Consider the following 14,795-nt stretch of genomic DNA (forward strand, 5'->3'; position numbering starts at 1 on the left):
ACCACAAATTATCCAATGTTACTTTTTTAAATTTTATAAAATATTTATGAATCATTTCCTGCAAATATGTCATTGTGAAGTGTCTGTGCTGTAAAAACTGGGGGTATTATAAATTATATTGTAATTAAACATACTGTTCAGTGTCATTTATAACATCTTTGGTTAGTGGTGTGCAGCAAAATGATTCCAATGTAAACATGCCCTGGCTCAAAAAAGGTTGAAAAAACCTGATTAAATGAGTTTCCATGTAAAGGATTATTTAGCATATTACAGCCACACTGCGTTCTGTTGGTGTGACACCTAGACTCTAAACTAGTTAAACTTGTGTCCTATATAGACTTGACCGAACCATTTGCAAATCAGTCTCAGCTTTGCATGTGCAAAAATTGGCTCTTTATGTAACAATTTAATAAATAAGTGCACGAGTTATTTTATCTCTAGGCCATATGTACCGATTGAAAATAGCCGTAGTTCAGACCCCTGGTTTAGTGGCTGCACTCATTCGGTTTTGTAGACAATATCTGAAAATAGCTACGAGGAGAAATATTTTTCCATGAAAACTCCCCTTATGAATGTATGGAGGACCAATCCTGCCATGTGTAGAATTAAATGCATAAATACATATGCAATATAAATGAAGAAAAAAAGGAATCCTACAATACCTAAATCAGTGGTCCATAAACCTTTGATATTCCGAACGGCATCAGATTACCATGCGCATTCACCGAACCCCAACTATAGTGCAATATAAATTGCTTTCTTCCAAATACAAGAGCAATGTCCCCTCTAAGCTGCCTGTCAGCAAAACTGGCCAGTGATCTATGCGGCACATAAAATATTTTCCTTCTCGTTAATAAAGTGATGAGTCAGTGTATCCTGACCTCTGCAGGAGAGGCTCCACTGGTCTCCTGAGATTAGAGGTAAGATCTTGGGCCCGGGCTCGAACTCTGCCCGAATTGCCAAAATCACCCTTCTTCCCCACAAATAAAAGGAGAAAATTGGGGTTTACTTCGGGATGGGTCCCTCAAATCAAATTAATCTTTTGGGCTCTGGCTGGACTTTTTAGGCCCGATATTACCTTTACCTGAGGTTAAGAATCACTGACATAAATATATAAATGCAAATTATTCATACATTAAAACATACTGTCATTTACTTCTGTATTTATCTTGTCTTTGTGTTGTGTATTTTATCGCGTACTTAGGCATTTATTTTGTTTTGTCATGTGTTTTGTCGCAACAAAAAAGTTATTCAAATGAGGGGGCTGGTCAAACTGGATAAGCTTTTCAGCTATTGGTTGATCGGTATAGTAGTCCATTTGTTCATCACTGCTCAACCAATAAGTGAAAAGCTCAGGCAACTGGGCCGCCTTCTCATTTGAATAACATTGGTGACAATACACAACATAAAATAAAAAAACACATGACAAAGTACACGCAGAATATATATAAATTACAAAATGAATAAATACGTGCATGGATTGCATTTTGTCATGTACTTTTTAATGTTTTTCGTCACAACAAAATATTTAAACAAGGGGGTGGATCAAACTGGCTAAGCTTTTTACCTATTGGTTGATCAGTTATAAACAAATCAGCTACAACATTGTTTATCACTTATCAACAAATGGGTAAAAATCTTAGCCAATTCATCCCGCGCCACATTTTGAATAACATTTAGCTGTGACAAAATACCGTATTTTCCATAATATGAGGCGCACCCTCAAAATATTTTATTACTTATACAAGGCGCTTCTGACTATAAGGCGGACAAACATTAAAACTATATTTTTTAACAAAACATCAGAAAATTTAAAATGCATATATTTCATAGAACATAATTATTTTAAAAACTGATTTAACAACTAAAATAACTTGATTCATTCATAAATGATGCGTAAAAGCAGTTCATTGTATAGTTGTTTCTGATTTTATTTACTGTATATAAGGTCTATAAGGCGCATCAGGTTGCACTTTAGAATTTCAGGGAAAAAAAAATTTCAGCTGCGCCTTATATTTCAGAAAATACTGTGGATACCGAAATAAAGGCCAAAATGCATGAATAAATTGCATTTATGTGATATCTTTAGGAATTTATTGAGTTGTTCCTTAATTTCAATGGCATATATTTGTATTTATTTATTTACCGTAAATTCCGGACTATAAGCCGCTACTTTTTTCCCAAACTTTCAACCCTGCGGCTTAATCAGTGATGCGGCCAATTTGTGTAATTATTCTAACGGCCGCCAGCGGCGCTCGAGTGCAAAAGGTAAGATTTAGACTGCAACTTCTTAGCTTGTGCACATATTAAATTGGCGTAGACATATCCTCATCATGCAAATTGCAAAAAAGAAAGGCACATGACACAACTTTCAAGCCAAACGCAAACGAGCACTCTGATATAGAAGGAGACAGAGTTACCGCACGCAAACTTTAATTAGCGAGTGTGATGCTAACGTGTTTTTGAGTGAGGGAGAGTGGGACGACGTCTATGTGACAAAGTCTCTTTCCCATACTGAAGGAAGACGACTTTGATGACATCAGTTATAAGAAGGAAGATGAGAATGGTTTACCGTGCTTACTACAAGTACAGTATGTTTTTTTAACAGAGCTTTTTACTGTGTTGCGAGTGTGTTGCTAGTAGCGTTTTGCTACCCTTCACAGGCACGGTTTGGGATGAAAGTTATAATATTATTATTAAAGCTTTGAAAACTCGGTGTACCGTCTTCCTTAGTACCATGTATAATATGTATTTGCAACTGTATATTTTTGTAATGTATTTATTTTAGAAACTTATTTTGATATGTTTTGTACGAGCAAATGAGAAAGAAGGGGCGGGGCAAACGCGGGCTGGCGGGAAGTGGATAAAGGTGAGACTTGTTTGTGGACGCGGCCGACAATAGTGGATATATATTTTTTCCACCCTTACCTTTGGAAATATACACTTTTTTCCTTGGAATACTTTGAACAGGCACCCGGACTCTGCAGATCTGCATTAAATGTTAAGTACCGGTATCATTTTCCGTTCATTTTGCCGGCTGTGTTTTTCGGACTGTATCGGGTATGAGTTAATTTCGTGTTTGTGTTGCGTTTTTTAAATGTGGGCGCATGCGGCTAATATACAGGTGCACTTTATAGTCCGGAATTTACGGTATACATTTCTAAATATGACAGAATCTGTCCTCCATACGAGAGACTCTAAAAACCCAAACATAAAGTATACTGATCATGTTGAATACATAACAAGTCTTTTAATTCCAGGCAGTCATGGTGACTTAAAAACAAAATTTCACAGTTTTACTCACGGACCATTCAAAAGGTCACTCTGCATATTCAGGGGTCATTTGCAGTTGAAGTTTCTCTTCTCCTCTTTGCACCACCACGGTAATCTTATCGCTGTTGCGTACGGCCGAGTAGATTTCTTCTGAGGTGTTCACTTTCACTCGGTTAATCTCCAGCACGATATCTCCTGGCAGCAGGCCCGATCTGCAGAGGATTATAATGTGAGTAACGAGTCCAATTAGATTATCGGTCTCAGTTGTTATATTCATCTCATTTTCTCAGGCATTTTAAATCAATAGTGCAGGCAATATATTTTCCCCTATTCATCACTGAGTATATTAAAGGTTAAATACAATAGTAATGTGCAGTCGAGGAGGCAGGTGAGGCACTCACTCTCATAATGGAAAAATGAAAAATACAGGGATTCCTCTACATTTGCAATTACTTCGTTCCCGGCTCGTGCTTGTAACCAGAATTTCTTGTATCTTGAGCGAATTATCCCGATACAAAAAAACTGAAAACCAATTCATCGGTTCCCCGCCTCCCAAAAGCAAAATAAACCCTAAAAGGCAACAAAACATATCTTCCTGATCACTAAAAACCCATTCAAATAAGCAATTGAACATAAAAATAAAGTAGGAATATACAAAAAGGATGACACTCATGGGATGTCCATTTTGGCTTGCACTACCAAGTGTCACATAAATATGACAACACCTTGGCATAGCTAGCCCTTATCACAAGCTCACACATTGAAATCTAAAGCATTAATTGTTATTTAAGGCATCAGAAGAAAACGATTTATGACTCTCGTTTATCCACGCAAACAGGACACTTGAAATTAACAAATCGACACAATTGGACTGAAAAGGGAAAAGAAGGGCAACCATAGTAGTGCAAAAGAAAATAATTATTTACAGCAGTGACATGGATTCAGGGGAGGCAGGTGTGGTACCCCTTCACCTGTCATTATGCAAATATAAAATTACAAGTCTATTAAATGGTTAAGTGAAGTCAAGTTTACAGGGAGTGCAGAATTATTAGGCAAGTTGTATTTTTGAGGATTCATTTTATTATTGAACAACAACCATGTTCTTAATGAACCCAAAAGTCTCATTAATATCAAAGCTGAATATTTTGGAAGTTGGAGTGGGGCTTTTTTAGTTTTAGCTATTTTAGGAGGATATCTGTGTGTGCAGGTGACTATTACTGTGCATAATTATTAGGCAACTTAACAAAAAACAATTGTATACCCATTTCAATTATTTATTTTCATCAGGGAAACCAATATAACAGCTCAACATTCACAAATATACATTTCTGACATTCAAAAACAAAACAAAAACAAATCAGTGACCAATATAGCCACCTTTCTTTGCAAGGACACTCAAAAGCCTGCCATCCATGGATTCTGTCAGTCACTCTCATTTCATCAGTCCATAAAACCTTAGAAAAATCCGTCTTGAGATTTTTCTTGGCCCAGTCTTGACGTTTCAGCTTGTGTGTCTTGTTCAGTGGTGGTCGTTTTTCAGCCTTTCTTACCTTGGCCATGTCTCTGAGTATTGCACACCTTGTGCTTTTGGGCACTCCAGTGATGTTGCAGCTCTGAAATATGGCAAAACTGGTGGCAAGTGGCATCTTGGCAGTTGTACGCTTGACTTTTCTCAGTTCACGGGCAGTTATTTTGCGCCTTGGTTTTTCTACACGCTTCTTGCGACCCTGTTGACTATTTTGAATGTAACGCTTGATTGTTCGATGATCACGCTTCAGAAGCTTGGCAATTTTAAGAGTGCTGCATCCCTCTGCAAGATATCTCACTATTTTTGACTTTTCAGAGCCTGTCAAGTCCCTCTTCTGACCCATTTTGCCAAAGGAAAGGAAGTTGCCTAATAATTATGCACACCTGATATAGGGTGTTGATGTCATTAGACCACACCCCTTCTCATTACAGAGATGCACATCACCTGATATGCTTAATTGGTAGTAGGCTTTCGAGCCTATACAGCTTGGAGTAAGACAACATGCATAAAGAGGATGATGTGGTCAAAATACTCATTTGCCTAATAATTCTGCACTCCCTGTATTACAGACTCAAACTATTAATACACGGGGGCATGGAAAAACTGGAAAACCACAGCATTCAGTGTTGAAAATCCTTAGCATTTAACTTCACAATTTTTTGATTTTCCATTTCTAAAATCGCTGACATTTTTCATACTATCTTAATCAGTTGAAACTACTTTACAAATCCTGATTTGTGTGTGTTCGTATGTGACGTATAGGCTGAACCAAATTTCGTGAAAATATAGGCAGTTGGTCTTTAGGCATGTGCGAATGTCAAGGCACCTTAAATAAAAAAAAAAAAAAAAAAAAAATCAATTAACATCTGCTTCTATGTACAAGCGGCTCTGGCGCTGCATGCACCTCTTTGGCGCTCCCTAGTGGCTTCACTTGGCTTTTTCGACAAACCACGACCAAAAAACCTCGCCTAAGTAGAATGGCTGGCAACGCCGTGCCCGGCAATTATGCTCGTTAATATTAATACAATTAGTATATAACGTATTACTGTGCAGAGTCTCTGCAGATGCAATGTGAGGCACACAGTTCTCTTGCCTTATGGCAGAGGGCAATAGTGGGGCCAAGAATTCTTATCTGGCGCAGACCTCAGCCCCAAAAGATAGGATTGTTGATAGTTTAAGCTAACTAACAAACTAACAGCCAAGCAAGCCATCTAGTAATTTTAGTTTGTTGCATGGACTTTTTTTCATATTAGAAGATTACCTATCTATTGATGCTCGAATTCAAAAGGAGCAAGTACAGACTTTTTTTTTTTTAAGTAAAACAATAAAAATATATATATATATGTTTCAGTATATTGGAGTATACAACTATATACAGTTTTTATACCAAAGTGAGGAACAAGATGTAGGTTCATTTATTTGTAACTCTGACTGTGCCTCACCCAACACCAACCTTTAAGAACATCATTAGGGACCCCTCTCACCCCCATCATGGACTGTTCACTCTGCTAGCCTCTGGGAAGAGGTACTGCAGTGTGCGGTGCAGGACCACCAGGTTCTGCAATAGTTTTGTCCCCCTGGCCATTAGACTGTTAAATGGTCAATAACACACATGGTAAGTCTACACTGCTGCTAATCTGTTTGTCTGTTTTGTTTTTTTGCACCACTAGGAGTTCTTTATACCTAGCCACCCCTTTGCACATCTGTTCTCCTCTGCACTATCGTACTGCAGTGTTATTGTTACTGTACAGTGACTTGTTTACCTGACTGCCCATTTTGCACATCTGGTTAGCTGCTACTCTTGCACTCTTTGCACTATTGTATAATACTATACATAGCCATAATTATTTAGTATATTATTAGTACTTCAATACTCCAACTCAATACAACATTTTATTTATATCTGTACATTCAAGGAAACTGTGCGGGTCAGATGTATCGACATTTCGTTCTGTATACACGTGTACTAGAATGACAATAAAGTATATCTGAATCTGAATCTCACGGCACGTGATCCTTACCTGTATGCCGGAGAGCCCATGATCACTCTGTGGATCAAAACTCCATGTGTAACATCTGGGAAAGATTGATCTTTCATCTTTAGCTCAGCAATGATGCTAAATAATTACACAAACACAGAATCCTCCGGTGACTGTTACTATGTTTTGAATGTGTCCTTGAGTCTGAAACACTAACCTGGGTGTCAGCGTGAGCATCATTACGCCGATGTAGCGCCGCTTTGTCTCGGACTCGCCGAACCAGGAACCTTCAATTAGTATCAGAACAAAGTTTGCCAATTTTTTTTGTTTTGTCCCAAAAACTCATTCACTTCTTGTTAAAGCAGGAGAGGGAAAAAAACACGTTTACTTTTTCTTTTGGCAGCTTGATCCAGGAAAAGTCGAAGGCGATCAGATGGGATAGCGAATGAGATGCCCGGAGTGACTTTCATCGTGTTTATACCGATGACTTCTCCATCCTAAAGAAAAAATGCAGAAGATATTTGAATCGTATGCCACCATCAGATGTAGACAGTGTTGGGACTAACACGCTACAAAGGAATGCGTTTCTGTAACCTAATAACTCTTTTAAGTAATTACTGAAACGCGCTATTGATCAAAGTTGGTAACTTTACTGTTGTTACTACTTGGTGCGTTACAACAGTATTTTGCAACTTTATAAATGAACATCCTAAATTATAGCAAAGTCTGATAGTTGAGTACTTAATTTAAATGGTGACATACAGTACATCCCTCAATCCAGTGACGCAATCCATGAAGGGCGATTATATTTACCTAGAAAATACAACGACAGTTATAGTATGGCCATCCCAAGCACAAAGTATGAAAATTCTGAATTTCTCCTCACCTTATAGGCTCATATTTGATTGTGGTAGGCAGCAGGTGGTTAGGCGGGCGTTGTTTATACAGAAACAACAAACTAATGGAATATTAATGGAGCAAGCGAGAGCATAGAATTTACGGTAAAAGTGTGCTGAATATTAGTCAGAAATTAAAAAGTAGATTTTCGAGTGGTTTGAAGCCCAGAGACAAAATGGATATGGTGTGTCTTGGCTAACTGTTCGTTGGGAAGCTCCCAAAGATTGCACAAGCCAAGAAATATGAGGTGTTCACTGCTTCCACAGGCTTGTGTACACGTTTTGTTCTATTAGTTTTAAAAGGTGGCTATTGAAAGGGCCCAAAAGTATGGGTGTCGTTGATTGTTATTCTTGTTTTAACCGTTATGTGGCACATGTTAATTTGTAGGTATATAAAGGTAGGAATGCTTGGGTTTTCTGTCAGGTATTCTACACGGTAGGTCATAAGCTGGGTACTGTTATCTCTTTGGCTCATATGTGTCTTTCTTAATCAACATTTTGACGACTTTAGGTGAAATAAAGAGGATTGTTTTACCTGAAGACGGTTTTAAGCGTTGTCACTTTAGATCACATCAAAATCAACAGTGAGTAGCTCAAGTCACTTCAGGTAATAACTGCTTCTATGTATAACTGCCTAACTTAAGCAGGTGTATGGATAATTCAGTAGTTCTGTAGATGACAGAACAGCTACTTTAAAGAAGTTTAAGGGGGCGGGCTTCAATGTGAGCATGTAAGATGTTTTGGAACCAGATAGATACTTTCGGAGTAACGCGCTACTTTGTAGTGTCAGTAGTCTGTTGGGTAATTAAATTACTGTATTTTTTAGATAAAGTAACTACGAACTGTAACATTTTTTTTTCAGTGGCACTCCCAACAGTGAATTTAAAGTAAAGCACAGACTCACAAGGTTGATGAGAGGACCTCCTGAATTACCAAACTGCAACATCAAAAGACACATTAGCCAAACCAAAACATTTTTGTACATTTCATGACTGTAGCTGGAACTCACATCGATGGCGGCGTCTGTCTGGATGTAGTCCATGTTGTGGTTGGACAGGCCGAGCTCCTTGCTTCCTCTCTGGGCTGAGCTGACGATTCCCGACGTGATTGTGTTCCGTAACGCAAAGGGGCTTCCCATGGCCACCACAAACTCGCCTTGACGGACTTCGGAGGAAAGGCCGAGCGGGAGAGTGGGTAGCGGGTTCTGCAAGGAAGGGTCAAGTAAGAAATTCAACCTGAATTGATTTACATTAGACACTGAAATGTAGAAAGTTACAAACAACACATTAAAGGAGCTGTACGGATTTGGAAACCGTTTTACTCCCGACCACCATCTCCTGGCTTGTATCATCATTGCAGCCACTGTCAAGTCAAGTCAAGTCAAGTCAAATTTATTTATATAGCCCTTAATCACAAAAATGTCTCAAAGGACTGCACAGGATTACAGTTACAAAATTACACAATTACCTGATCTTAAACTAGCAAACCAGCATGCGGGCAAGGAAAAACTCAAAAACCTCAGTGTGAGGAGAAAAGAGAAACCTTGAGAAAGGACCTCACATGTGGTAATCCCCCTTCCAGGATTGAACAGGGTGAATTACAATTAGCATTACTGTACACAGAATAGTAAACACTAGGTAAGATGTTGAAAATGTCCGGAAAGAGCATGACATCAACGACGACGCCAGCTGGTAAATGCAGGGGTTGACATGCTGCAGGTCAGACCCCGGTCCGCTGACCCATCCCAAATCATCCTTCTCCTTCGTATCAGCCAGGCAGGCCTCAGAAAAAGACAGGACAAAACAGAATACGAGGTGGGCATCAATCATATGCTTTGGAATAGAAGTGTGTCTTAAGCCTCAATTTAAAAACTTCCGTTGAGGTTGCAGATCTTATCTCCAGAGGCAGGGCATTCCACAACACCGGGGCCCGGATGGAGAACGCTCTCGAGCCCGCAGACTTCTGTCAGCCTGTTCATGCTGCGAGTGCAAGTATGTGCATTTTTTAGACACGCATGAATAAACTCTTCCTCTTTTTGGGGTTTGGGTTGAAGTTCGGAGTGTACTTGAAGATGCCTCTGCTTACTTTCCTCATTTTCATGCTATACTTACAAATGAAGACAAAAAAATAGAGGGACGAACATGACCTCACACTACAGCACGACCCCTACACCCCCGTTCCTCCTACCTAATGTGTTCCGTCCAAAAAAGCTTTGCAAAGAGTAAGATAAAAGAATATAGATGAAGTGGGGAAAAGAAAGCACGAATGCTCTTTGAACTCAGTCGGGCATTGTTAAAACATTCTTTGTGGTTTCACAGATCCCTTAAATGGCTGGATCGTCGGGGCCCCAGTGAGGACACAACTCTAGACATCTTGCTCCACTGCTGACGTTTCCTGGCCTGTTTTTTGGATCCACGTTGGCACGACCTGGATTTCGTAATCTCGATTTCTGGGTCTTACCCTTTTTTAAAATACTAAATATAGAGAATATCTAACTTTCAACCTTTTTAAGGACACTTCAAACGATGCACCCCAGATTTAATACAAATTAATTCAACATAACACACATACAATAATAGAAAATGTTCTTTCCGACGGAGGTGCCTGGAAAGCTTTCACTGTTTTTTTTCTTACCTTGGCAGATATTTTGATAGTGGCAATGTCTGCTACTTGATCAACGTCCTGCACAGTGGCCTGGTACATATCTCCATTGGTGAGTTTGACTCGCACTCCTCGTTTGTTGGCCACCACGTGAGCGTTGGTCACGATAAGGCCATCGCTGCTGATAATGAACCCTGAGCCATTGGAGACTGCTACTTCCCTCCCGGAGAATGGGTGTCTAAATGAAAAGGAATGGAATGATAAACACGAGAGTAAGCATATTTGATGAATACTGCAATCAGAAGCTGTCACAGCATATACAGTCATGATACAATGAGTTCATCATTTATAACCTTTATATGAATTCCGTCATTTATAACGTCTGTACTCTAATTAGACTTCATTAATTAGCGTAATGTTTTTTCATAAATGAGTGTAATTATTTACATCTTGACACAATTACTGGACTTTTATTGATATAGCTATTAAATCAGTTGTTATTCAGTCCCTACATCGTTTCAAGTGGCATTTTCAGTTTGCAGTTAGGAGAAGACCTTGAATTTGATCAGTACTTGTCAGACCTGGTCTAGACAAAGGTCTGGTGTGAAGTAAGGATTTTCACACTACCCCCATAGCTTAGTTTCCGTCATGGCCTGCACTCCCGATATGAAAGTAGTCATCTGCCATTTTGACGGACGATGTCCTATAGCTTATTTACGCCCAGAATGTGCTGTTGAAATAATAGTTTGACGAAACTGCTCATCTCAGCTCCAGTGCTTGATTTACCCACTTCACAACCCACTCGTAAACGAACGTGCGGATAAATGTCCGTTTCAGCCTGGTTATCCTCGAAGGGGGATTACCTCATGTGCCACACCTTCTCTATCTATCTATCCATCTATCTACCCTGGTCATATCCCTCGAGAGGGGTGACCGACAGCAAGACAAAAACATACAAAAATAAAGAAAATAAAAAAGGGGAAAAGTAGCAAAAACACACACAAAATGTTTTGGACCATGGTCAACCCAAATGCCCAAACACCCAAACAAGTTAAGCACCTCGGTACCCAAGTTGGTCATGCTTTCGTGCCTCTAGGTAAAAGAGGACACAAGAAAGCGACCATGTCACGCGGGTCAGGGTGACACAACACACTCTTCTGTTCAACAGCAGGGCCCGACAGCTTTCACTGGTTTACCCCTGCCGCATAATACAGGTGCCCTATCATCCCACTAACCTTTCACAACACATCTCCACTCATTCCTATCACCAACAAGAGCTCAAACTTACACTGTATCTAGACCTCTTTCCTGCAGTGCACTTATAGCACTTTCCATCACGTCAATCGCGCCTTCCTCTTGGTCTCCTTTCATTTACTTCTGCTCTGTAGATCCTCTCAAACATTCGCTCCTCATCCATCCTCTCCATGTGCCCAAACCATCAGAGTACTCTTATCCACACGCTTGCTCAAATTTTATAAATAATTCTCATGCTGAGTTTTTTTTTCCTTGCCCACATGTGGGTTTCAGATCAGAGAATGTTTTAAAGGTGTCAACCTCTAGACATTGAAAATTGGTAGATGTTAGATGCAAAACACACTCCATCTTCAGAATATAGAAACAAAACAAAAAAACGTGCATGTTTAAAACCGGATGTGGCAAACCTCTATCAAAACGGAATTCAATACGATCGTTGGAGCAGCTTATTCATGCACAAAGATTTAGCCTCAGCTCAAGATAAAACCGATGTAGACTAAAATACTAGTCTCAACTCTCGATTCCAGATTTACTTTGGTTGTTTGAAATGGGGTAGTCTAACACAGAAAACAGTAGTGATTAAGGGCTATGCAAATAAACATGACTTGATTCGTGTTTGTGGGGATGTGGTCTGTACAGTCCTTTGGGACCGTTTTTTTAAAGGCTAACTAAGACAAGAAAGTTTGATCACATTACCCCGATTTTAGTTAACCTGCATCGTCTCCCTGTTAGCTCAAGATGTGATTTTAAGGTTCTGTTGGTAGTATACAAAATCATGGATGGACTTTCTCCCTCATATCTTTCGGATTTAATTTCCCCCTATGTTCTGGTCCGGAGCCTTTGCTCTGAAAATGCTGGTCTACTAGTGATCCCAAGAGCCAAGAAGAGATCGGCAGGGTCGAGAGTGTTCTCCATCCGGGCCTCGGTGCTGTGGAATGCTCTTCCCCCTGAGATTCGATCTGCAACCTCAGTGGAACGGTTTAAATCTAGGCTTAAAACACACTTCTACTCTATAGCATGTGAATAACCTATAATTTATGTTTATAATATGTGTATTATTTGTCCTCATGTAGGTTTTAGATGAGGAAATTGTGTATTTGATCTGTGCAGCCCTTTGAGACTTTTTGTGATTAAGGGCTATACAAATAAACATGTCTTGACTATACAAATGGATGTGACTTGAGTTGAACAAAGGGGGAAAAAAAAACTTCTATTAAACAAAAGCAAAAGACTCGGTGAACATATTTGATGTGTATAGCCATCTGAAGAAAAAAGCCTATACCATGCGTTGACATTGAACGTGTCGACACATAAAAACAAATGTTTTGACTTGTTCATTGAGTGCCTCGTTTATGCTAGAGACCAAATCTGTCCAACTCACCGTCCCACGATTTCAATATAGACGACCGCCGGGGTGGATTTTTCCACGACATCTGCTATGAAGTTGTATTTAAAACGCGGAGTGTCTGGTTTAAAAGGTGAAGCGCACTCAGCTGACGGCAGGATGCGTTCAAGTACTCCTCGAGATCTAGAGTCACCGTCCTCGCGACCGTCCAGAAGCGCCGCCGAAACACAGAGTCCCAAACCCCAGGACACAGACTGTAGCAGGCGAGAGTGGGTGCGGTCGTCGCCTGTTCCTTTTTCCCACGAAGGAGATCTTTGTGCCGGTTGTTTGTTGTCGCCATGCCCCCCTAAGTTGGACGTCAGAGCTGTAGACACCCGCCGGTTGCTTGTTATGCGATTAGTTCTCCACGTTTGTGTCCTTAACTCCGCGAGTACACGCCGACTGACAACCGCGGTTGCTGCCATACTGCATCACTTTATGTTATGGAAATACGAGTGGTTTATATCTAATTACATACAATAATTTCAGGAATAACATTAATATTTTATTTGACAGCTATGAAACTGCAGCCAAACCAAATAACTTCAACCCGGAAGTGTGACCCTTCTTCTGCTTCTTCTTCTTTGCTCATTGACAGGGTTGAATAACGCGTTTAAGGACAAGAAGTCGCATACAAGTGGGCTGGAATTTTATACAACACAGTTCCGTTTCACTGTATGTCATGTCTTGAGTTATTTGCAGAGCTTACGATAAACATGTAACGAACACATTTTGAAATTAAAACGTTCGACAAGTACACAAAAATTGAACATTATACTAGGAAAAGGGGTGTCCGACTCATTTTAGCTCCGTGGCCACATAGTAGAAAAACATTTTCATTGAGGCCAAACTAGTGGCATAAACAGTGTGCCTTAGCTTTGGGGCTGGCTATCTGTTGAAAGCTCACAATTAAATTACTATTAGGGGTGTAAGATTCGACTATAAGACCATTGTTTGAATATGTTTTTTCCTCACTAAGATCTAATCTTCTGTAGTGTTTATCAACTGCACAGTAGTAAAAAGAAGCACACTATTTAATTCATTTCCACTACAGTTTGTTTAATTCAGGAAACTCATGCAATCTAGATCACAAAACCGCGCAAACAATGTCTTCAGTGGTCTTTTTCTTCTTTTTAGTTTTCAATGAAAATTTTGGGCTGAATTTACTCTGTAATATAGAATGGAGCTAGGGCTTGTTGACATTTTGTATATTTTTATCCAAAAGCTTAGTTGAGTAGCAAATGTTGCAGTAAAGCGAAACATCCATGCACCATACATGAGTGCATTCATAGTAAAGGGTTAAGGGCCAGTGTTTCTAACGTTGATGCCACTTCATGGGGCTATAAAGGCCGATTTTAGATACACACACTCTCCCACAACGGGCATGTCCTGATGTTTGAAAGAGGTTAATTTCTGCCTGCTGATGTCACTGTGAGCGTCTTGCCATCCTCTTTTGAATGAAAATGTTGTTTATTACAGTGTGTCAGTTGCTTTCCTGCATGTGTCTCTTTAGGTTGGTCTGCTTGCCAGTTAGGTTCCTGAGGTGGCCAGGGTTGATGTTGTAACGCCTCAAGAGTTTTTTTGTATAGTCCTTGTAGCGACGTCTCTGGCCAACAGCTGCTTGATTCGACGATAAAAAACTTGGCGAGGGAGATGGTAGACATGCATGCAGATGGTGTGGCAAACCCAGTGCAGATGGCCAGAGACGCTTCAGTGCAAATTTTTCCGATTGATTAAGACATCTAAAATGATATGGCGACTGTATGGTGTCCATGTTTCTGCCCCATATACTGTAGTAGGGTGGAGACACAGACTGCAATGTAGACTGGTGGTGGTTTTCAGATTGTGGTTGCTAAACACCCTCTTTTGGAGACGTCCAA

The 14,795-nt window shown here is 39.9% G+C and overlaps 1 protein-coding gene across 1 annotated transcript; it reads right to left on the reverse strand.

Annotated features, from left to right (window-relative positions):
• Nucleotides 1-3,225: 3,225 nt before the first annotated feature.
• LOC148351691 (serine protease HTRA2, mitochondrial-like) lies at nt 3,226-13,507 on the reverse strand. The gene is made up of 8 exons (XM_088355041.1): nt 12,913-13,507; nt 10,311-10,515; nt 8,686-8,880; nt 8,581-8,613; nt 7,169-7,277; nt 6,998-7,067; nt 6,823-6,918; nt 3,226-3,485 (listed from the first exon to the last, which is right to left on the reverse strand). Exons 1-8 carry the CDS (start codon nt 13,338-13,340, stop codon nt 3,320-3,322), a joined length of 1,302 nt encoding a protein of 433 aa, XP_088211167.1. The 5' UTR covers nt 13,341-13,507; the 3' UTR covers nt 3,226-3,319.
• Between the last annotated feature and the right edge of the window lie 1,288 nt (nt 13,508-14,795).

Source organism: Urocampus carinirostris, chromosome 15, assembly GCF_059441175.1.
Source record: "Urocampus carinirostris isolate Australia breed hairy pipefish chromosome 15, RoL_Ucar_1.0, whole genome shotgun sequence".
NCBI classification, from domain to species: Eukaryota; Metazoa; Chordata; class Actinopteri; order Syngnathiformes; family Syngnathidae; genus Urocampus; species Urocampus carinirostris.

What these genes read in the sequence shown, in the direction of transcription:
- LOC148351691 (XM_088355041.1), bottom strand. Translation starts at nt 13,340, where the DNA reads ATGGCAGCAACCGCGGTTGTCAGTCGGCGTGTACTCGCGGAGTTAAGG. An exon ending in CTATCAAAATATCTGCCAAG is followed by an intron (nt 8,881 to 10,310) that starts GTAAGAAAAAAA and finishes CCTTCCTTGCAG; the next exon opens with AACCCGCTACCCACTCTCCC. An exon ending in TCAAGCTGCCAAAAGAAAAA is followed by an intron (nt 7,068 to 7,168) that starts GTAAACGTGTTT and finishes TACTAATTGAAG; the next exon opens with GTTCCTGGTTCGGCGAGTCC.